This window comes from Haemaphysalis longicornis, unplaced genomic scaffold (assembly GCF_048455015.1).
Source record: "Haemaphysalis longicornis isolate Haplotype H1 unplaced genomic scaffold, Haemaphysalis longicornis Haplotype H1 scaffold_3, whole genome shotgun sequence".
NCBI lineage: Eukaryota > Metazoa > Arthropoda > Arachnida > Ixodida > Ixodidae > Haemaphysalis > Haemaphysalis longicornis.
In genome coordinates this window covers 15,785,397-15,810,016 of record NW_027526335.1, presented here as the reverse complement: position 1 = coordinate 15,810,016, position 24,620 = coordinate 15,785,397, and the positions used below count along the sequence as shown (strand labels likewise).

Sequence of the window (24,620 nt, the reverse complement as noted above, 5' to 3'; positions counted from 1 at the left end):
TCAGCCCCGGCAACGGCGCAACGGCTGATACGAGCAGATAATATTCGTGTCGGCTGCTGGTTCAATACTTAGGACAACCATGAATGTGTATTCCCGCTTTCCGGAGCATGAAAATTCATTTTAGCTCATTGAAATGCACTAAATGGATAATAAATACGCTGAATTGTTGCTGAAATATAATGAATTGCGCCATTTTTAATCCCGGCACCCTGTGTACGCAACGTTGCCTGTGGGAGAAACACTAAGCACATTTTCTTGATCGTTGCTCCTGGCAAGTCGTTTTCGCTGAAGATAACTTCCGTTTCTTACCAGAAGAATTTCTTTGCGCAAAAATAGACGCAATATCAAATGTGCTGGTAATGAAATTTAGTGGTACTGACGAAACTTGGTTTATTTTCGATCAATTAGATTCTCGTAAAACGGACACAGGTGTACCTTACTGGCTGCTGTTATGCAGCCATGACTAGTTTGTAAAATTGGAAAATTTGCTGAATCTTGTTTTGTAAAAGTGGATCTTGCGCTAATAAATATGGATAGTTCAAATAATCGAGTTGCATGAAGTTAAAGATGCATTCTACTCGTGGGCCTGCTACTTGGACAGAATGAATGAAAAGCTGACGTGGCCCGCTAGTATATTGATGTGACAAACTTGTAGGAATACGTACTCGACACCATTTTTTGAGCACGTGCATTCTTCCCTTCAGCGGCATTTCACTCTTTTGGTTCATGTTACTGGAACGAGCAGAAAAGTTGCGCCTACGAAAATCTTTCCAGAGAAGTGGTAGTGACGTACTTGCTGCGTTCAGTCAACAAAAATGAAGAACACCATCACACGTGGGTAACAGCTCGTTATTCATTTAATTCCAGACAGCGGATTGCCTCTTCGCATTTGGAGAACGAAACCAACGGCTGCATCCATGATGACGCGCCTTGCAATAACGTCCTTGGCGCGCGCAGTCTGTCGGGAGGCTGTCGTTGTCGACGAGGCAATGTCGTCTCCGCGCTGAGCACAACCGGTAACTGCGGAGCACAAGAATTGACCCTTCGGTGTCGTTTTGCTCCTTTCCGCGGGGAACACCAAGCGAGGTGGTCTATGGCGATCCGGCGTTGCAGGATGCACCAGCACTGCCTGTAGCACTGTCTTTCGTTTGTTGGAAGAGGACGACGTGAATACTGGCTGCGGTCTCCCAGTGTGTCCCCCGCGTTGGCTACACAGCGGCGAATCGCACCCGCTCCGGCGTGATTGGGCGGAAGAAGCGGGCTTCACGGCAGTGGCCACGGCATCCCGCTGAAGTCTACGGGTCCGCCGAGGCCGGCGTCCGCCTCGAGTAGGCTCATGATGACCGCCATGGCGGCCTCGTCGTTGCCCTCGCTGTTTCCCTGGCTGCCGGCGCTCATAATGTCTCGGCTCACGAAGCTGTTCACCAAGTCCAGTTCTGAGGTGGAAACGGACAAGTGTCAACGTATCGAATGAAGTACTGCACTTACTCAAATGTAAGTTGGGTTCATTAGTGTTTGACACAGAACCCGGAATTACCAGATGTCTCCCACCCGCCCCCCTCCAACCTCGACCCACCCGAAGGACCCTTCTAAATCTCTGATGAAACACAATTTCTTCCAAAAAATATCACAATTATTACAAATTTTTATAGTCAAAATAGGCCTGTATATAGCCAGAAACTAAATTCTTGTTCCAATGGGAAAATTTTCTGAAGTCTAAGTAGTAACGCCTAATTAGTCTGCTAAGTAGGTAAGTAGTAACTCTGAAGTACTCTGTACAGTGCTCTTTGCTTTTGATATTTTTTTTTCTGTGATTAGCTCAGACACCTTCCGGCCGTCTTGTTAGCATTGTTAAAAATACTACCGTACCAACCTGCTCGGATTTCCTTACTTCTGTAGCTAAGACAGTGAACTTAGTACATTGTTTTTATCCTTGATTCTTTAAAACTCGGCAGGCTCTAAATTTCGATGCTCAGTCTCAGTTGGGACCAATCGCATGCTGCGTCTACGGCGAAGGAGCTGAAAAAGACTGCTCTCTTCCCGCTGTTAACCCGCGGATAGTCCCGAATCGGAAGATTTTTTAAAATTGATCAAAATTCTTCTTAAATTCACTTGAAATTCTCATTCCCGGGGTGCTTTACTGTGACTCATGTTCTTTAAAATATGAACCAATAAACCACATTTACACAGTTCGTATTCGCATAATTCCTATCGTGTTCACTATCATAATTTGATTTATTTTGGATCTAGTTTTAAACGCTAATTTTGGTAAGCTCCTTCAATTAACACAAGTTGGACCACCATTACACGTCATTTTCTTCACGAGTTCTCCTTGCATGCTAGATAACAATTGAAATGCTTAATGCTCACGAGAATTTCTCACTTTATTTTTTTATCTCTTAGAAAACGTGTGTTCACGCGGAGAATATAAAAGACGAGAACAACAGGACACAACAGAACAGCCACAAAACAGTCCCTGTTTTTGTTGTCCTCCTCATTCGTTTAAGTTCAGCTGCTTTCTACCCAGATATGTACCAACTCGCTCAGGCGAGAGCCATTCTGCGTAGCTGCTACAAATCTAAACTACATCCGTCTGGAGTCAGCCGTGCCAAGCGTATACAATTACCGGATTCCGCCATGACCGCAGTGGTCGGCGACGCCGGCCTGAAGGCCGCCGCGCTGTGGTCCAGCTGCGTCGGCTCGGGGGAGCTGGTCTGCATGTCGCCGTTCATGTCGGCGGTGGCAGCCAAGCTGGTGCTCGGAGAAGGGCTAGAGAACGCCTTCCTCGCCTCCTGCATTGAACGTTGCGTGTGATCCATTTAGACGACTCGTTCGTAGTGCAGAAACGTGCGGGAGTGGCGCACTTACGGAATTTCGCAGGGCCGAGACGCCTAACCGAATTGATCAATAGATCGTGGATCCGAATTTACCGAGGAAACAGTGGCACGCGGCCACGTTTCTTTGGCAGAGCGAAATAGCTGACATGTCTCCAGAATAGTAGGTAGCCATTCAAGAAGTATTTTAGGAACGGCATTAAAAAAGCGTAGGTTTTGTTCGTAAACAGTAAAGCGTGTACAAAGGCCTGTGATCACTCGACGTTACTGGGTACTAGTCGGGACCCCGCTCGAACTCGCGAGCAGCAAATCCTAACCTAAAGAAGGTTTTAGGTTCGAGCAAATCACGCAAGTACTGGGTTGATTTTGGTAGAAAAAAGGGAGAGGGGAAGCTGTTCGAAAAAAAAAATCATTTGCTCTTACGTGCAAGCATTTCAGTGAACTTCTTTACTGTTTCGATTGGAGTGGCGGCCTAAGAGTCGGTATTAGTTGATGCGCGCCCCCCGCAGTCAGTGAGCGCTTTGGTTGCCGCGGCTTACCTCTGAAGTAGACGGTTGGTTCGTCCTTCCGCTAAGGCAGCTTGTATCGCGAATGTTCGAACTGGAACTCTGGCAGGTTTCTTTCGATCTGCGGGTAGAAGAGGGCATCGCTGCTTAAGCGGGCATGTCACTTGGTGTTTTTCTTTGTATTTCGCTGGCATTATGAGTAAGCTGAAAAACACTAATACTGAATAGATAGAAAGACAGAAACTGTTTATTCGGTCGTTTGGCGAACCGCTATGCAACTTTCTAATTGGAATTTTTTTTCCCTAGCTGCGTTTGTTCAGAAGTTGGGTGATCAATCTTGACTAATTGCCTAATTATTCAAAATACAAAAAAATGCATGACACACAACATACTAAAGTGAGCAACATGCAGTTGGTCACGTCGTTTTAGAGTACATCGGCATATTTTTAGACTACGGCTGAGATTAGCTTAAACACCCTGTATCTCTCCACAAATGCGAAATTCTGGTTATAAGTGCATTATAAAGCGCAGAGACCACCCCAAAGACCTAGAGACCTTCCGACAAGGGCCTTCACCTGCGGACATAGAGAAAGGAACTATTTGAGGCAGCGCCATTATCCGCCAACGGAAAGCAGCAGAAAAGTTGTCGCTTTGTTGTTGTTGAAAGCGCCAACGCCACGGCTTGCGTCTCACAGAGGTGATTTTAGCGCTGATATCTTAGCTCTTTTCAATTAGTCCTCCATTATGACGTGGCACGAGTTTAAGTGGAGCGGTGAAGCGGAGCCAACACGCTCCCCTGCCTCCATACAGGGCGACAACATGGACCCCTAAACAAGCCGGAACAAGGCTGGTCTAGATACATGCAAAGTGTGCCTATCCACCAGAATAGTAACCCGATGTTCCTGCGACATCGAGCGTGACACTGGGCCAACAATCTACGCTCTCCGCAAAACATGCGCCTAACGTCTTTGACTGCTTGCATCAATATTTTTGCTTTACAAAACCCATTTGCTCCCCATATTTGCTGCAAATGTTAACTCTCCGCCACCTTTAGTTCTTTCGGGCCAGAGAGAAAACATTCTACTCGCTTCGTATAAACCTTCTTAGTAGTGCACTTTATTAATTACGAGCATGTCTGAAATCCCTACCGTACATCACCTTTAACATTCCTCCTATCATCCCCAGATTTAAACTCGGTGCCTGATTTCATTCTCCCACGGCACCGATACATATGAATACAACGATTTCGGCCTTAATTACTGTCTCCAACAGCTTCGCTGCAAAACTAAAGAATACTGAGGGCCCGGAGTGTCTCTACGTAATGCAGGGCTTTACACCTCCACCCCCTCCGCCAGTTACCCGCCGCGGTGGCTCAGTGGCAAAGGCGTTGCGCTGCTGAGCACGAGGTCGCGGGTTCGATTCCCGGCCGCGGCGGCCGCTTCTCTGATGGGGGCAAAAAGCAAAAACGCCCGTGTGTACGAGATTTCTGCGCACGTTAAAGATCCCCAGGTGGTCAAAATTAATTCGGAGCCCTCCACATCGGCGCGCCTCATCGCGTGCGTTGCGTCGGCGCGTTAAACGCCACAATCAATCAAACCCTCCGCCAGCTTTCTGATACGTAAAGGCACGCTCACTTGGGCTGGTTGCCGAGTGCGTGTAGCGCAATGTGGCGTCCGATCTTTCCCGCGCCGGCGCGACCAGCGCCAACTGCAAGTGGTGCGCCGAGCGTTCCTCTCGCGTGAGGCAGCGCACAGCCGTGGTCCGCCGTCAGCGGCCCATGCATGACAGCGTCGAGGCCGCTGACAGCCGAGCCGGAGCAGAGCAGCTCGTCCAGTTGTCCGTTCGAACTGTCCACGATCACCACTTCCTGGGACCTGCACGTCCGGGAATTTTAGGTGAAGGCACGTGTCGTGAAGCCCCCTCAAACATAAATCTGAACCCTGCATTTTTGGTGGTTCCCATTCTTGAAGACATTCGCAAGCGGGGTACCTGATGAGCGTGTTGACGGCGACGAGGCACTCGAACTCCTTTGTCCAGGGGTTTCTGAACGTCCTCCACTTGGTCTGCAGGCAGACGGACGAGCCGTCTTTGACGCGGAACTTGTACGGCTGCGTGCACACCGTCTCGTTCGTCTGCAGAACTGCGCGGCCAGGAAATGTGGGCGAATCACGCTTAATAATGTAGTAGGCACAGCATGTTGATCAAACGGGAGAAATTGTTACGTCCTTTCATCACAGCTTCATTTTTAATGCGAAGCGTCCGTCACCTACTAATCGCGGTTTCAGTGGCCTGGCCGACTGGCTTTCTGCCATCCAACCACTTAGTTGCCTGTAAAGGGTGCTCCACAGCACTGAGTGTGTTACAGCGGTGAAACAAACTTTACTCATTACTCTCACTAAAGGATTGTTTACCGTTAGTACGCACTGATCCCTCCAAACATCTAATCTGTATCTATGTCAAATACGCTATCATCGTACAATTTTTCAATTTTATACACCGTATTTTCGCGATTCTAACCTCCCTTACAATCAGAAAAAGTTTCGGAAAAAGAGTTCGCATGCGAATCTAAGCACCGCCTTTTCATGCAACCATCGCAAGGTAGATTTCACACGCGTGGAAAGGTCCCCAAGCTGATGTTGTGAAGAAGTTATTTATGAAGTGTTCAATTACAAATTACCTCGAAGAAGCGGAAGACGACCTGCTGTGGGATACTGAGAGCGGCGGTTCAAGCGGTCTGTCACGCTCTAGTGGTTGTGAGAGTGACTAAGTATCAGACGTAAGCAGTCGGTTCACTGTCTGCATGGAGTTTTCTTTAGAATATCAGCCAGTTATTTATTGTGCCCGTCTCGTCTAGACACAGCCGCGAAAAATGAGGCGCGAAAAATTCAGCCGCGAAAAATTCCGCCGCGAAAAAATTCCTTCCTCAACCAGAAACGCAAACGGCCTCACCAGTATTTCACGCTGTTCTTCGTTTATGTCGTTCAATTTTTCCACAGCTAGGGTTACACCCTTCGGTTGCAATCCAACCAACCATGGGTTGGGTTACAAATTGAGTGGAGGAGGGACTCAGGCCCGTATTCTGAGTCCCTCCTCCACTTAATTTGCTCCCTACACTCGGCAGAGGGGAGGATTCCGCAATGCTTAAGCATGGGCAAATCTCCTTCAAGAGTCTTCTCTTCCAGTGGAGGCTCGAGTGGAGGAAGGACTCAGAATACCAGGGTAAGTATCCTTTCGATGGGGAGCATGACACTGTAGTTCTCGTTCTTTTTGTGCGAAATTATTGTCTTAACCAATGATGTCTGCAGACAGTCGCGATATCCTTGGCCAAGTAAGGCAAACCGGTTCCATAGCCAGTCAAGAGTAGCCACGCGCGAAATTCGATGTACCAACAGTGGAACAAATTTCTTCTTTAAAAACTGGCTTATCAACACTAGGACCCCTCAAGAGGCGTAACCGTATTGGGGCAGTAAGCGCGAATTCAATAAAATTTCGAAATACTGAGATGCGAACTACAGCGCTGTTACTACAAGAAACTAGTCAGCTACCTGTGTAATGCCGACAGGACGGAGGAATAAAATACGTTGCGCACTCCCGATTAGAAAGTTTGATTGTGTTACCTCGTCCCACCTGAGTATTTTTTTCCACGGTACGAGGTTCAAAGTCGCCGACTTTAAGGAGCGCAAGAGACATTTATTTGCTGATGATATTCAAGCTGCAGCAACATCAGCTTGGATTCTTTGCCGTGTCGGCCATTTTTCAATCGAAACAAAACTTTTTCTTTCTCACCCTTCTTGTGACACTCGGACAGCCGCAGCACGTCGTCCTGGCTGTAATACTCGTAGCACGCCGTGCCAAGTAGTTCTTGGGGCAGGTAGCCGAGAATAAGCGTAGCCCTGCGAGGAGAGCAGAGCACACAAAAAACCGAGCTCAGATTGCGTCGTGCAAGTTCAGATAACCAAGCTAGATAGCGAACAACGTTAAACCGCGCCTGAGTTTTAACAATCCGACCCTGTACACCCGGTCTAATCTGTGAGGTCTGGCAAAGGGCTCATGTACAATTTAAAACTCCTTAAGTAGGAGGAGCAATAACTTTTATTGCAAGAGAGCAAAGGTTTGTTTGCTTCCTGAGGCAGTGGCGCCCTTACTCTTAAGGTACCAGAGTCAGAGCATAAGCTGGTCGTTTAGGTCCGAGCTGGTCGGCGCAACGTTCCATTGCTCAAGGGACGGACTAGCACCTAATGTCGCATTCCTTGGTATTTGTATTTTGTTTCTTCGGGACAAAGAAGCTCCTGTGACTCGAATTCAAACCAGTGTCCCTGTGCGCGTTAGCGGAGCATCCTAACGCTGCCGCGGGGGCGTAACAATGCGAAATCAAAATTCTGCAAAACCAAAATCTCGGCAGGTCCGTGGATTCAACACGCAAAAAGTTTTTCTGCATCTCGTAAGATTGTTATCGAGTGTAGAGAAGAAAAAAAAAATGAAGGAAGCTCACACTTACGCGTAAGATTTGAAGGTAGCGAAGCTGCACGCAACCTCCACGACCATCACGACAGTTTAAATCCACGATTGCACCCGATTTCCTTCTTCGCTGCCGCCGCAACGACCTTCACTCCATCATTGTTGCTATAAATGTGAGCTTCCTTCTTGGAGGAGCGTACGCTATGACCGGTCTTTCTCGTTCCGAGCAAGTGTTGGCATTTTAAGGGCGAGCGCCGGAGTTTTTATTTTTTTCAATCTCCCAAGTGGTATGCTTGGCTTGACGAATGTGCGCAGTGGACGCTGGGCGGTCGTCGCGAGGCGCGCACACACGAGCGCTAGGCACTTCCTCGGTTTTGTTAACTGCCGGGCGGTCGCCGGTCGCTCGGCAATTTCTAGGCATTTTTAACTGCGGACACGAAAAATTACGATTTGCGAAAGAGCTTCGCCCTTAAAAAAAGGCAGAAAGTAAAAGAGAGGCATAAATGTTAACTAGGCTATTGTCTTTCCCGCACGTGGGAAATGGGACAGTGGCAATCGTGAGAAAACAAAAGGAAGGCAGGGGAAATAAACAGAACATAGAGACGTGTGCCTAGCGTTAGGGCACTGGACAATCGACTTCAGTGATTTCCACTTGGGACTTTCGGACTATAGTCCCTTGTACAGGTTCTTAGTTCACACTTAGCGTAAGAGCACCCTTGTCGCCTTGCAGGCAGGTGACGGAGAAGGTGGGCGACGAACGATCTCATCAGAAAATGGCTGCTGAGGGTTTAGGTTCCACGAGGTTACAATATTGACGAGAGCTGCTGTCTTCCCTAAGAAAAAAGTGGCAACTCGCATAAAAATGCCGAATAGTCTCTGTCGTGCCGCAGACTTCACACTCGGCGGTTGCTGCCATTCCGATTGAGTAGGAGTGAATACTTGTGAATGATCAAGCAGCTTTTAACCGGAAAGCCGTACGTTCAGTTGCTTCTGGGAAAAGTATTGAATTGAATTGATCCAGCGGCGCCATAGAAGGGTCGCGACAGATCGTGGCGAACTTCGTGCAGACGCATGCGAAGGCGCACGATATGTATCTCTATAACTCTTAATTCTCAGCGAATCTGTGATGCACTGCTCGAACATGCTGAGAAGAACCTTTCCGGCCATTATCATGACTGCAAATAATTTGGTCCGCTGCTTGAAAATTCAATACTGTTTTAGCGATGTACCGAGTGCTATTTTCTCCTTTAATAGCAATTACGAAGAATACAATAACAAGGAACGAGACATGTTCACTCGGCCGCTACGTGCGAGCGCCAATACCTGAGCAGTGCTACCACATAACAATTACCTTTTTTATATTTAGTCTAATTTAATCCGTGGCTGAAACATCTAACATAACAAATTGATTATCTTTTACTGTGTCAGTTTGCTTTTCCTTTTAGCGAGCAGTGTTTTGTAATGTAAGTTTCCTTGTGTTGTAAGAGTGCTTCAGCTATTTTCGATTTGGTGTCGTTTCGTAATGTTATCTTCTTTGCGCCGTAAGGATGTTTCAGCTATTTTCGATTTGTTGTCGACGTTGCAAAAAGGCAAAGACTTCGTTGAAAATGAGAGGACGAAGCAAAAATGTACGTCAGTGCAATCGGAGAAGCTGAGGGCATGGGAAACTATAAATGCCGGAGCATTCTGCCACATTCGGCATGCAGCGCAAATGGCAGCAGTCGTGAAATTGCGGCTTTTCGCCCTCTTGCCCTGAAAGCCACGAGGCTTAGCGGCAGCTAAGCTGTTTCAATTCCAGCGAAAAAAGAAAGTAAAAATCAGTCAGTGCTTTTCCCAGCAGCCCTTGGAAGCACTCACTTTTTGTCGACGAAGAGGAACTTCCCGTCGACGGCGTGCCTGGAGACGAACTCGAGTGGCTCAGCGTCCAGGGCATTCCTCGTCGGGGGGATGCTGGCCAGGTCTCCGTGCACTCGTCCCACGGCCACCAGGCAGCTGAGGTTGCATCTGGGGAAAGGGAAGAAAGGCACCGCTCGCCGTTTCCGCCAATACAAAGATACGTAGAAGCCGAAAGTATAGGGCCCTAGGCGCATATTTACTTGTTTTTTAAAAAAAGTATATGCGTAACGCCGGGTTCATACTGTTGCCGCAACTGTCGTAATAACTTTAAAGAATTACCTCATTTCACGTCTCACCTAGCCGACCTGCCTGACACGCCGTTTTTTTTTTACGTCCATAGATCACGATATGGCTTTTGCGTCAGTAGCCTGAACATTGCCTAAGGCGTCATTTTCTCTTCATACATCTTTATCGCAGTAGCAATACGTCTTCGTGAGCGTAAAGCTTGTACCGGCATTATAATCTTAGGAGTGGGCGCCTCCGTTTGGGCTGCGCATGCAAGCAAAAACGTGACTCATGTCACATGCAAAGACCATAATAAACGGATCTAAATTTAGGAATTTAGTTAGGCCACGCACCTCTAATGTCATTCCGCGCAGGGGCTCTGCAAAGACTGCAACCGCGGTCAGATAGCTGATAACTGCCTTACGCACGAAAAATCGCCTCCCGGCAAGATCGAGCTTTCGCCCAGTTTTACGCGTACGGCTAACAAGCTTTCTTTCCCCGAGCGTAAGAGCAGATTACGCGTCCGTCGCGTAGATCATGCTATAAAACAACTATGCGTGTTTGCTTTGTAACTCTCGTATCGAGTGCACCCGCTCACCCTTCGCTGTCGTCTGCGGCGGCGTCTTCGGGCAGGCTGAGCTTCGCGGGCGCCCAGGACTTGAGGTATCCCGTGCAGTGGATGACCGAGTAGCGGCGGTCGAAGCTGTGCGACTTGCGGCGCCGCTGGCCGCCCGTGGTGGTGTCCGCCTCCTCCTTGACGGTCGCCTGCGTCTTGCACTTCATGCGGCAGAAGAAAGAGCGCCGCGCCCCGGGGCACAGCCGGCTCTGCCGCTGGGGGAAGTCACCCTTCAGCGGAAGCATGGCTGCGCCACGGCGGGAAAATGCAATTACAAACGATGCTTTGTCCCGCCGATTCATCGCAAACGTCAAAAATATAATCGACATAATAAATAAAACTGAAGAAGCAGTGGCGACTCCCCAGCCTCTTTCCAGTGATTTCTCTATGACTTCATAGAATCTTGTTTGTGCGATTGGCGGCCGACGACCAAAACCACGTACAGAAACATGACTGGGCGATTGTAGTGAGACATCTAGCTCCGTCTGCTTGTATCAATTGAATATGAACCTCTAGATAAAATACTGACAAATATATTAACACGAAAGTGTTTTATTACGGGATGCACCAAGATTTCAGTCACGTCATGTCCGTCACGGAAATGGCGCCAGTACAACGAAGCAAGCGGCCTGTAAAGGGTGCACCTTTGCACACAGGGTCTTCTTGTGGGGAAGCAACCTTTAGTACTAAAGAGTACGCTATACTTAGGGTTGTTCGTTTTCGGGTTTTATATTTTAACACAAAAGTGTTCTATGCCGGGATACACCAAGGTATCACTGACGTCATATCCGTCACGGAAATGACGCCAGTACAACGAAGCAAGCGGCCTGTAAAGGGGGCACCCCAGCCCACAGGGACTTCTTGCGGGGTAGCAACCTTTATAACTAAAGACTACGTTATACTTAGGGTTGTTCGTTTTCAGGTTTTATATTTTAACACGAAAGTGTTTTGTGCCGGGATACACCGAGATTTCACTGACGTCATAGCCGTCATGAAAATGACGCCAGTACAGCGAAGCAAGCGGCCTTTAAAGGGTGCACCCCAGCCCACAGGGTCTTGCGGGGAAGCGACCTTTAGAACTAAAGAGTACGTTATACTTAGGGTTGTTCCTTTTCGGGTTTTATATTTTAACACGGAAGTGGATACACCAAGATTTCACAAACGTCATATCTGTCACGGAAATGACGCCAGCACACCTTGCCGAAGCGACCCGCCAGCAGGACGTCGCTCGCCAATCACACCCACAAGACAGCCGCCGACCCGCAAGTCACCTCAGCTGCAGATTTCGCAGCACATTTCACTTTCGCGTTTACCGATTCCTATGATAAAGGAATCAACCAATTTTTAGTGCTGACCCATTTTACGTCACTCCTACCAATATTACGTCCCTGTAACGCAACATTTGACGGTCAATTTCAATATTTCTTGCGTTTTTCTGGTTTAGAAACGCGATTTGTGGCCGGAATGGAGCTGAGGGAGTTACCAAGGCTATTTCACCCAAATTGAACAAAGTTATATATTGTCGTCAGATGGCCACTTGAAGCCAGGCGACGAAACGACAGGGTCGAACACGCACGAGAGAGGTAAAACACGCACTCTGCTTGTCGTCGTGCATGCGGGGGGATTTGCGTGACAATGAAAGCACTCATTGGATTTTTTTTTGTTCTGTGAAATTGTAAGGTCCAAATATCCATCATTTCGAGTTTATACAATTGAGGCAAAAAAGAGATGCTCAACCTTAAGCGTGCGTATGTCTCACGTAGCTTAGACCGAGAATTAAAACTACAAATGTCAGTTTTTTCTGCTACAAATTAATCTCAAATTAGTCACCCAACGAGCCCCCGCATTATATTTGCACTTTAATAAATTCATTAATAACCCGCCGTGGTGGCCCAGTGGCTAAGGCGTTGTGCTGCTGAGCACGAGAACGCGGGTTGGATTCCCGGCCGCGGTGGCCGCCTTTCTGATGGAAGTCAGTGAGTCAGTTAGTGAGTCAGTCAGTCAGTGAGTCAGTGAATCAATCAATCAATCAGTCCATCAGTTAGTCAATCAGTCAGTCAGTGATTCGGTCAATAGGTCAGTTAGTCAGTCAGTCAATCAATCAAATAATTAACTAATTACTTAATTAATTACTTCCAGATACTATTTGACACTATAATTAATGAATACATAACATTTTATGAATTGTTTGTTTTAATGATTGAATAACGTTTTACGGTAGACTGTAGCAGAAAAAATCTTTCATCCAAATTTCGTGACCCGCCCTGTACACAGCGACCATACTTTGGAGATACAAAACAGGTTTAGGACATGCCCAGAACATGCCAGGCCACGTCTCGTATATCCAGCGCATGCCAACATGTAATGCTACGCTACGGTGTACACCTTGTCGTGCCAAGCTATTACAAGCATACGCTGTAGTGCAGACAAGGAGCGTAGTGCTCACTCTTGGCGTCAATGAGCCTCTCCTTTGGAGACAAGTCGGAAGACGAGAGCTGCTCTTTCACTTTGGCGATGTCCTTCGGGTGTAGGATGTCGAACCAGCTCTGCCCAAGGAGGTCACCCTGTGGAGCAGGCACCACAAATAAGGCAATAAGGCTACGCGTGGTCCACGCTTAACAGGCCAGCAATAGTTTGGGGTTTGGGAAACTAGCTTAAGTAATCGCGAGTGAGTTTCCAGGCGACTTTGTGCCACTGTGCTTGCATAATCGGGAAAACAAATTACTGTGGATTGCTTTTCCGACAAAAATTCTTACTTTTTGCAGAAGAAAGGCAAGCCGAATAAAATAATATTTTACACTTTTTGGCTCATGTTTACGAAGCTGGTAAAAACACGGAACACTAATAAAGATCCGTCCGCGACGTTTTTATCCCAATATGAAATAAAGATAAACGTTACAGCAAGTTGCACGAAAATATGCATTGGTAGGCATTATTAATGCCACTGTGTTTTCTACTTCCTCGCCGGTTTCATTTTTACCGGTGTTTTCCTTTCGTCTGTTTTTAATAAAGTGCCGGCTGTTAAAAACATGCCGACTTTTCACTCTACCCGTGCCTACGTCAACCTCATCCTCATCGGCGATTCTTGCCTTTAAAGGGTACTCCACCGCAAGCACACTCTTGCTGCGGGGAAGGTGACCCCACGGAGTTACCAGCTAGGGAAGCCATTGCAGCGTTGGCTGATAATTATCGCAGCAATCGTTGGCGATTTTAATGGTAATCTAACACACTAACTCAATAATAATCACGATAATTATTATAATTAATTATCACTATCACGACAATGTGAGTAGGCACAAGCTGCAAGGCACATCAGCTCTGAATTATCCCATCAAACTTGTATTTTCGTCTGCCCGCCTTTTTCTTCTTCTTTTCGGAGTCAGCGCCTTTTCCGCGGTAGTTACATGCGTTTTCATGCCCAACTTCATTCGGGTATGCTTCGTCATTGGCTGCTTCGAATAAAGAAAAAAAATCTTAAGTGTTACCTCGTCGATACTACATAGCTTTGAGACCCAGCTTCTAGTCTCTCTTTATTAGCTAATACTTCGCCTTCTCTAAGGGTACAGATATCTGAAGCCTGCCTTTGCAGTTTAAAAGCACAAGCGCCGCAATGGCTCATTCAGCTCGAACCGCCACCCATGGGTGGAATGTTCAAGAAGTGAGAGATTTATTTCCCGTCGACTTTTCCCCGGGACAGACACTTGGCGCAACAAACGCCGTAATTTAAAAAAAGAATAAAATATGTCATTATATTTCCACCATCGCTGACAGAAGGATCTTGCGTTAAGAAGGACACGCGTCATAAACATGAAAATTCGGCATATCCTTAGGAAAGGAGCAACAGATGTTACACACACACGTCCTTCACTGTTCTTGTTGTCACTGCTGTGGCTGTTGTAGAAGTGACAACTGCCCGTGAATATGTGTGACCCTAGCCCCAAGTTTTCTAAATTTTCTGACTGCACCTTTCTTCGTGTAAAATATGTGAAATGCAGAGCTGGCCTGGTAGCGCAGTTCGCGCATTTACAGACGCTAACCAAACCCCCATGCCGGCGACAATGTAATCTTGTAGCGTCGACGGAGGGGCGCTCTTCATACCTGGGTATAATTCAGGGTCTGTTGCACGGACTCCGACATAAACAGAATGCGTCCCCGGTCGCAGCTTACAACGAACAGGAAGCCGTCAGCAGCCTACAAAGACACGAACAATCACAAGAGGCAGACATTGTTATTCTCGCGTTCCCTTTGTAGTCTTTGCTTCAGTTAATAATTCGCACGTGAAAAAGCGTAATTTAACAAAACCAGCCGGGTGTTCCTTTAATCGGACGACTCATAGTGCTTAGAGCTGATACACAAGGCACTTTTACCCTGTTGCTTTTCCCGGGCGGAACCGTAAGGAATTTGCGTTCATTATTACTATTGCCGTCATTTCTTCGTCGGTTCTGAACAAATTACAGTGTCAACCACACTTTAATTTGCGTCCCTATTAGGCGCAAAGTGCACGTTTATGCACGTATTTCTGATATGTAAGGAATGCAGATGATTAACTTGGCATCGCCGTTGAGGATACACAAAGAATCCTGTTCATTTGAACACGTGGAAATGAGACGCATACACCGGCCTGGCCCCAGACTAGTCTACAAATAGCAATGCCGCCATCAGATAGAGACACACAGAGACATCTCAATATTACCGTATTTTCGCGATTCTAAGCACCCTCTCCTACTTTAGGAGAAAAAAATGGAAAAGAAAAGTTTGCATGCAAATCTAAGCACCCCCTTTTCTAAGCAAACATCGCAAGGCGGATTTCAGACGCGTGGAAGCGGGCCCGATTTGACGATGTGGCCAAGTAATTTCTGAAGTTTTCAATTAAAAACCACTTATCGGAACACAAGACGACCTGCTGGAAAACTGAAAGCGGTGGCCCACACGGCACAACAGACTCGAATGGTAGTGAGGGTAACTGACTATCAGACGTAGTAAGTAGGTTCCCTGTCTGTATTTATCTTTGTAATGTTTGTCAAATAAAAAATTGCCTTGCGCTCGTCTCGTCGAGATACAGCTGAGAAAAAAGTGTCGGGGGGGGGGGGGGGGGGTAATTTAGGTTTTCTGAATCTAAGCACTCCTCCTCACTTTGGGCATCGAGATGGTGGAAAAAAGGGGGGCTTAGAATCGAGGGAATACGGTAATTAACGCATAATTAACGCAGTGACCAGGAGAAAGAAAAACGCGCATCCCTCGTATGCTCTATACTTGTCCCCGGTGGCCCGATTGCGCGTACCTGTAGAACAACGTTCTTGACGTCCTCGTCCGATAACCACGGTGGCTTGTAGTGTCCTTCCGTGTAGGAGTTGATTGAACCTGCGTCGGTCGTTTCACGGGAATCGTTAGAAGGGTTTGTAAGAATCGTAAGCCAGCCAGTGTTGCCGCCTTTCGGCGACCATGCATCACGGCAACGTTTGCAACACAGGGCGGGCCATATGACGCACCTCGGATGGTCTTGATGTGCTGCACGGCCATCCGGAGCACGGTGAGCTTGTCCAGCTTGCGAGACATGGCCTTGCACATGGGCACCAGCGACGACATCTCGCTGATGTACAGGTTCATCTTGTCCCGCCGGCGCTTCTCGATCTCGCTGTGGTTTTGCCTGAAACGAGCACCAGTCGACGCTGCTGAATTTTTTCCCTTTTTCGGGGGGAAGGGGGTGCGAGTGTTGAGGGCGATGGACATGAGAGCTTCAGAGGCGCCTACCTCAGGAAGTAGGAATGCTCTACAATGTATAATTCTCTGACACTCGTATTGCTTACAGATTGTTGATAGCCGTGTACATTGAAAAGATGTCAAGGCATGTCCGTCATTCTAATTTTAAGGAATAGGCGAATATTCGGTGTTGTCGAATATTCGATCGAATTGCTCTCTATTCGGTGTTCGCTTCGAACCGAATGCTGGTATTCAATATTTTCGAATTATTCGGCTCTCCCGCACATGAAAAAGCTTTTCGGTCAAGCCTTTCGGGGTGTCAACCCAGGCTTGTCGCGAGACCCCGCCAACGTGGAGATTTCTATCATCAGTGCCAAGTTGTTGCCTTGCCTAGAAGTTCGACGAGCGTTCGGCCGCCGTAACACCTTCCGATGAAATTCGACACTGAAACGACACCGCTGCAGCAAAGCGGCACCAAGCCGGCACACTTGTACTGTCGATTGGCTACGGAATTAGCGGAACACTGTTATACATGGCGGCCTGTAACTTGCGCTTTGGTTGCTACTGCCGCGGATACTAGCGGCTACAGTACTCTTTTTTAGCGGAGCTTCTAGGTAGCAATAAATCTCTGGAACCAACTTCGTGTCACTTTTCTATTTGGCGACTACTAATTGCGCTTGAATACAAATATGATAATCTAAGTGGACCTTTCACTTTTGTATTTACATTTTTTTCAATATCTTCTTAGAATTGAGTAAATTAGAATCTAGTAAATATGGCAGCTCATTGTGTGAGCTGTGACAGACAAATGACAGACTATGAGCCTCCGGGTGCCTCTGTGCTCCTGCGGTTAGAAAACCCTCTCGAGTGGTAAAACCATGGCAGCCGTCTTTACATAGCTCTGGTCAAGGTGCCACAAAAGTACCTTACGATTATTACCACGCAGGCGAGGAGCGAGAGGACGTTCTCGGCCGCAGAAAATGTTGTGAGCAGCCACCGGGCGTTGCTTCTCCCGGAGCACGTGGAGCAACTAGTATTTCTTCACGAAAACTTGTGAATACAGTAAAGAAAAACTGTGCATAAAATTTCTGAACAAATACTAAACTGGCATTATTTTCAGAAAATGCTGTGCCTACGTGACTTCTAATTCTTAGTCGGGTCGCAATTTGCTCATTACTTTTGTCATTTGTGATGTGTACTATACGAACTATTTGAATGTCAATGTCTTCAACAGAACTATGTCTGGTCGGGTTAAACTTAAGGAAGAGACGAAATACACCAACCAAGACCGTTTTCGAACTATTCGATTCGAAATTATTTGACCAAACGACTATTCGCTTCGAATTCGCTTCTAACGTCAAATTCACTATTCGCCCATCCCTGCAATTTATTATTTTATTTTTGCTGATAAGGCATACACACTATACCACGCAGCTCGAGTTTTTAATTTAAAAATTCAATATCGGGAAAAACTAGTTTGATGTAAAATGTTTCATATCGTGGGCGATACGTGATATAACCGCAAACTTGTAAGAATGGCGGCTGTTGGACTACGCCAAAGATTAGGCGCACCATCACCCAAAACTTTGACGAATTGGTTTGCCTGGCAAGAGGGCCGGGGGGTTTACTTGTGAAACTGAGAGAAGAGAGTGAAATGACTGCGCATAACACAGCCACCGACACCCTTGCTTGAATCTTCAACTTGCGTAGGGCAAGAGGCCACCCCTTTATATACCCGAAGATAACTAGTATATAACCACGCTACTAGGTGACTGTAACCGCATGAAACAAAGAATTCATGCAACCTGGGATGCGCACTTGCACGCTTTGTTCCGTCGCTTCAAACCCGGAACTTAATAAATGCTATTTTTTCTGTACATGACTTATCAACTTTTTCTCGACTGAAGGGCTCGCAAAACACAAACGCCCAAAGTTGGCGCCTCTTAAGCGGTATTCATGACGTATAGTCTCCGTCAAAATTTTCTAGACCACACCAAAGATTCCTGGGCCACAAAAAATTCAAAACAAACTCATAATTAACTGTAACGAAACTATTTCATGACAGTAAAAAAGAAAAATTTCATCTCCAGCTTTCTGGCATAAAACGTTTAAATCTCGCTCGACAGGGGAGCTTGTGCTTTGACTTTTTTTTTTATGGCCTATGCACTTTTGGCATGGCCTAGAAGATTTTGATACAGACTGTACCTCCCCTGCTTCCACGAAGTCCGATTACTCTATGAATACTACTATCTTCTCTTGATGTTGGCCAGTCACGAGCCGTTTTATATAGCGGAAAGCTTCGTGACTGTGGCAGTGCAGGTGCTCTCAGGGACTACCATGTTTTGAGGCCAGGTTTTGTAAACTGCTGGGCGACGTGCAAGAAAACCATCGTCACAAAGCAAGAAAATAAACTAAAGCGCTGAGACTGATATCCTCTCCGAAGGCAAGTTGTCGCCCGCTGCTTAGCGCGACCATTGAAACAGCACTGAGGTTCAAAGCAGCGAGAGGATGCCTACTTTTTGGCGTCTTCCGCCTCCGACCTCGCAGCGCCGGCGTCCTCTTCCTCGCCATCCCCCATTTCGCTGCAACAGAGAACGGATGCAGTGCATCAGGGGAAAGGTGCCGTTGTCAGAGGTGACGGTGTTTTGGTTGCCTGCCTGGATAGTATCCGGTAGTGAAATTAGATTTTCGAGTGCTGGAATTGGCACTTTTTTTTTATCCACCGTGTTCAACTAATGAAGGAGTTGTCGCTGTTTCAGATGTCTTTAATACATAGGCGGGCAGAGTTGACGCTCCTGCTGCTCCTTCGCAAGGAGTCAACGTGGCAGCACCAAATGCAGCAAAACAACTGCGGAGGTAAAGCGCACGCAAACCCAGTCTTAACCTAAACATAAAAAATAAAAGCACCGAAACGTACCAATGGTAAGGCTCGCAAAAAAAACAAAACAGCGCGGTTGTGGAATACTGAAAAACAAAAACTGCAAAGGTAGGGGAGAAGTTCCACGAAAACACAACATTCACAGACACGGTAATATTATATACGTTGATGTTGTTTATGATCATAAGACATCAAAAGTGACAGGGTACAAATATGACCTCTTTAACCTATTTATTTATTTCTGACGCAAGTCCAAGCGTCACTCATTACGATATTTCCCATCACTTTTTACACGTGCAGAACGTATAAACCTGATCACTCACCGCTCTATTGCACTGTAACGCGATTATGCCGCGCAAAAAAAAGGCGACGTGTAAAGCGGGCTTGTTTTATACATGTGTACAGCACTTGTGTAAAGCTTGTGCAGGCGTAGAGCGCTGGAATGGCAAACCAGAGAGAATCTACGTGCATACTCTGGAGTCCAGCACGTAGCCATGCCCACACCCATTCCCGCAGAGGGGCATTAGTCGACGCTTCATAAGCAAAAATTCATGCTGAGCCTGCCGCACATGCGTTAAAGGGACCCCGCAACACTTTTTTCAACTTTTTTTTTAAATATTAAATGCTTGCGGAATGTAGTACCCCAACGCACCCAGTACTTAGATTAGGGGGTCGCAAAGTACCTCAACCAAAAATTACTGCTCTATGCCCATCAGATAACTTGGAAACTTGCTCATAAGATTTTTCTCTCTTTCCCGGTCTTGACGTTCTTCAGCGGCCCGATTTACGTCCCTAAGTCTACGTAGCGGATGTTGGCCGGTTTTTCTTCAGCTGCAGTGATGGACGCTTTTTGATAGCAACTTAAAAAAAAGCCACAAAAACAAAGCAGAAATGGAAGGTGTATCTGTTGCGACGAGCAAATCACGCAGTGCTGCTCCGTGCTGGCAATAACTATAGCTTTCGCAGGGTATCCAGACGCGAAGGAAAAAGTGAAATCGCTTATCGAAAGTGTGGCAGGGTCCCTTTGAAGCGAACACGAAAAAATCATTTGGACCCGCTATGTGACTGACGCCCGTGCATGATACAAATGCGGCTAGCGTTCGCTCCTCAGACAAATCAGCCTCGGATCTTCTCATTATTTTTAACTCTTCATTTCAGCTTGGCATATATCACTGGCGCCTATGTGCAGCCTTCGAGGTAATCATAAAATCTGGAAATACCTCAACGTCCATAGTGTCCTCTTGGCGCTTGCCTCACTCGAGAAATCTGCTTGAGGGTCCATGGCGATGGCCAGATTACTTGACTCCTACGCCCAGACGCTCGGCCTTCTTGCAATACCCAAAACTGCAAAGAAATCCGCGCAGCGATATCGGTGACCCGTGAGGCCAAGCCACGTGATAGTATATATCTTTAAATTAACTAAGAAAGATCTCCCTCTAGGGTTGCTAAAGGGATGCCAAGCAGATCTTGACTCAAAGCCGTAAAGAGTAGAATATACCGTGACAGATCGCTCAGTGGCCTCGTTTCAGATCAAATTATTTGGGGTGGGATGGCGGGTAGTACTCTGTTTCCGTTGCTCCTCTGAGTCTTAGTGCTCTCTCTAAGCGTGTCCACGAAACATGATTGCTAACAATGAAATCGTCGTTTTCAAGCTGTCCCTACGAGAATTTCTAACCTTAACTATGATGGTAAGTTTGGCGAGTTAGTTAAGATTCGTAAAAATTTGTTTTTGTCGTGACTGGCGCCGCTAACTGCAGCGCGAGGCAGAGTATTATTTCTTTGCTTTTTTCCTACATTTATATTTCCTGTATTAAACTTTGTTTTTAAATCTTCGTTTCTTTCCTTTCACAAAAGCCTGAATTATCAACTAAAAGAACGCTGTGATTTTCGTTACTGTGCTTGTATTTTGTTTTAAATCTTTGCAAGGCTATACCCATGCGCTAAGCGATGTTGACATTCAGGAAGCGTGCCACGAGTGGTGATAGTTTGGAAAAGCTTTTCCTATACACTTCGTCTTGAGTCTCGATATATTTGAAGGCGCATAGACGGCGCTCGATTTTTTTTTTTTTTTTTGCAGTACCAAAAAATGTGCAAGCACGAAAAATGGCTGATGAAGGTTTTCTCCGAACCACCCAAAACCTCTGGCTACTAGCAACAGAACGCTGCGCATTAAAATTTCGAATACCGCTTATCAACGCACAGTCGTGACCCGAGCCTGCCACAGAAGTGTTAGTTGTGCCATTTGGATACCGTGCTTTGAACTTCACCACTGTGATCCTACGAGTATAAATCACTAATTTGGATCACACCTTAAACAACAAGAAAATCAGCTCAGTTTCTTTACAAGGGCCAACTCCTCTCATGACGTGGAAAGAGACACCGATCACATTCTGCAAGCTTATACTACATCTGTCAAGCGCGGACAAAGGGGACGCAGGCGGGATTCTCCTCTATTCGCGTGGTAAAGAGGACGTGCCTTGGATGGTTGGTTGGGGAAGGGTTGGCTTCTCACACCAGCCGCGGACCAGCGGCCAGGTCCCTCGGCAAAGGCGGGTGGGTCGACGGAAAGCCGGCGCTCGTCTCCCAGCGGACAACGGGCGTTCAACCCGTGAGCCCGCTCGGCGCAGCCGGCTGTCCAGGGCATGGCATCGGGACGCCACAGCTGGTGGCCGCAGGACCACCACGCGCCAAGCAACGAACCAGCTGCGGCCGAATAACAGGGAAAATTCAGCGCGCTGGTCCACCATACGCTCGACAATATTTGTACAAGCTGCAAAAAACGTAACAGATTTCTTGTGCACTCCATCACCGAGGTCGCCTTCTGCACCACGTCTCTTCTCGGTGATTTCCAAGTGTTTCTTTCGTGTGTGGCAATTTATTTAGCCAAGAATTGTATTATCTGTCCACGAAGTTTCCTGCATCCGTGTTTTTTCTCGCCCTTTGGTATTCATTTTCGTGTGCTTCCTGTTGCCTACCTTCCCCATCGCGTTTCCTTCTCCACTCGCATTGCTGCCCTAAACTGCGTGTAAATGTGTTTGGCAGCAAAAAAACAAACAAAAAAAAACGCCCGTCTGTACGAGATTTCGGCGCAAGCTAAAGATTCCCAGGTGGCCAAAATTAATCTGGAGCCCTCCACTACGGTTCGCCTCATCGCCTGCGTTGCGTCAGCGCGTTAAAACCCTACAATCAAATCAAACTTACTCCATGCTAATCATGCTCGCTTCCGATCCCAAAGGTCTACAAGTGTCAACTTTTTTTATTTTATTTTCTTGTACCTTTAACTGACCCAAGTTCTTTTTGCAGGTGAAATGCACTCCGCTAGCACAGTGCAAGTGAACGACTCTCTCTCTCTCTCTCTTTCTCCCTCCAACACACACACATAATTAGCTTCAAATACGAGCTACTGTTCATTATGTGAACATGCTTTCCGGATGCTTGCCATCTCAGGCTAATTATAGTCCTGATTTCCTTCTCATACCTTCGACCAGCGCTAAAACTTGTCCGGGGTAATTGTACAGACATACGCCCTTCACAAAATGTTTCTGGCGCAACAGCTGATCTACTGTTCAGCCGTGTGATGTCGTTGATTCGTCCTGCGCGTTTCCGCAGACGCCAGCTGGGTGCGCGCTTTTGCCGACCTTGCCGACTAACGCTTTCACGTTAAAAATAATTGTCGCACGAATTCAAGAGCAGCCGCCATCTTATCCACTGCCGGTTCACAACGACAGTGGCGGACGCACATGCGACTCTCTCACCGAACGGGCTGCAACCGGCTAGAGCACCGCAGCTTTCTCTCTCACAAACATAGGCAGAGCAGCCGCCGATGTTGTGAGGCGACACAGCCGCTCCTCGGCCCACCCCCCGTTAATCTGTGGTGCGCGTTCTGAAACGGCCCCTATTCCCATTTTTAACTCGGCTTTACAAATGCTCGCTGCACAAGTCACCCAAAAGCCACTGGAAGGACGCTGCAAAAACCCCTGTTGGGAAAAATGTTCTTTATGGACCTGTAAGCTATTCACAGCTGAACGACAGACGTGACATCATAATCATATAAGCAACGCCACAACGATATGCGGTGCGGCCAGTGACGTCGGTGCCAAAAGCGATGCAACGTCTGGTTATAGCTCTTGTCTTGTATAATTACTGTGCTAATTACTAAAAGTCTAATTACTGTCTAATCAGACTCTTGTCTGATTACTGTGTGGTAAGGTAAGCAGAAATAACAAAAAATGTTATTTGACTATTTTTATTTTCCTTTTACTGCGAAGCAGCTATACGTCAGACACCCACCCCAGGTTTCATTCCGGTGAAGCGGATTTACTCAGCGCCTCTCCGGTGCTCCGTGGACTTTGTTCAGCTTCGCAGGTCATCCTTCTTCACAGAGTGGAAGGGCGCTATTTTTCTGCAGGAGCTTATTAGGAAAAGCTGGCTGCACCTCCAATGGTCCAGCTAGATTGACAGGCAAACAGAATGGCCCTGCCGAAGTTACACGGCGTCAGGCTTGCAGCGCATCGAACAGAGCCAAGCGGGCAGCCGAGAGGGCAGGCTCGGAACAGTTCAAATGAATCGAGGCGATAAACACGGCGCGAAGCCTGAAGCGACAGATGCTGCGGCAGAAGTAATTGGCCAAGGAGTCGGCAGCCAGGTACTTGACTCTTCGCTGTTTAATCCACGCAATACGTGCATACAAGTACTACGACAATTACGCGCTGCGGGATGAACTCAGCGCCTTCGGCAGGGTCTGTGAATGGCTGTTGTTCAAGGCGTACGACAGAGCAGATAGCCAACCATACCAAACCATCCCCGAAAGCGAGGTCCCAGGCGAAGGCATCTCCTACGTTTTGTCGAGTCACAACTGCTTAAAAATTTCCGTGATAGCATTTTCGACCACTGTGTAAGTGCTGTCATGCGATAGCTTGAATCCGATTATACAAAAGGCTGGCGACGTACATCCTGGCAACATACGCCTGCTCTGAGAAAGGGAACGTGCAGTTTCCTGTCAACTCCCATTCGCGACGTCCTAAGATGCACTTCGCGTATCGAGAGTAAAGGTTTCTTTCCCGTCCGGATTAGATTGTCATTCGTGCTCATGACGAACAGGCTGCGCCCCGGGGAAAATATTTCTTAGTTCCGCGCCCGTGCGTCGCCAGACGGCCGTGACAGCGAGACGCCCATCCGCGAGCTTCGCGACCACCGGCACACGCCAGCCCACGGCTACCAGAATTGCGGCCACCTTTCGCCCCAAGCCGCCTCACATTTCGTGTGCAAGCATCGGCGCCTCTCGTTCGATCTGCCCTTTCAGTTGTCCTCGGACTATCGCCGCCTGCCGAAGACATCGGCGCCGAGACGCGTCAAAGGGAAATTGCGAAGCGCTTTCTAGCTTTGTCTCTTCGCCTTTCCCTTCGGCCCAACGCCGAGCGTGAGGCTACGGAGCCGCTGCTAGCTGCCCGGCCGTTATTTGTCCCACTCAAAGAAAAAAGCAGTGTCCGAGCGCGCGGCTCAACAAA

At 47.4% G+C, this 24,620-nt stretch overlaps 1 protein-coding gene across 1 annotated transcript; it reads right to left on the bottom strand.

Moving 5' to 3' along the window:
* Positions 1-1,112: 1,112 nt before the first annotated feature.
* On the bottom strand, positions 1,113-20,459 carry Cyc (basic helix-loop-helix ARNT-like protein cyc). Its single transcript, XM_077701689.1, has 14 exons — positions 20,334-20,459; positions 18,752-18,817; positions 16,025-16,182; positions 15,817-15,896; positions 14,634-14,726; positions 12,982-13,099; positions 10,518-10,782; positions 9,656-9,802; positions 7,127-7,233; positions 5,330-5,480; positions 4,975-5,214; positions 3,374-3,461; positions 2,627-2,792; positions 1,113-1,436 (listed from the first exon to the last, which is right to left on the bottom strand). Exons 1-14 carry the CDS (start codon positions 20,393-20,395, stop codon positions 1,264-1,266), a joined length of 1,914 nt encoding a protein of 637 aa, XP_077557815.1. The 5' UTR covers positions 20,396-20,459; the 3' UTR covers positions 1,113-1,263.
* Positions 20,460-24,620: the final 4,161 nt, after the last annotated feature.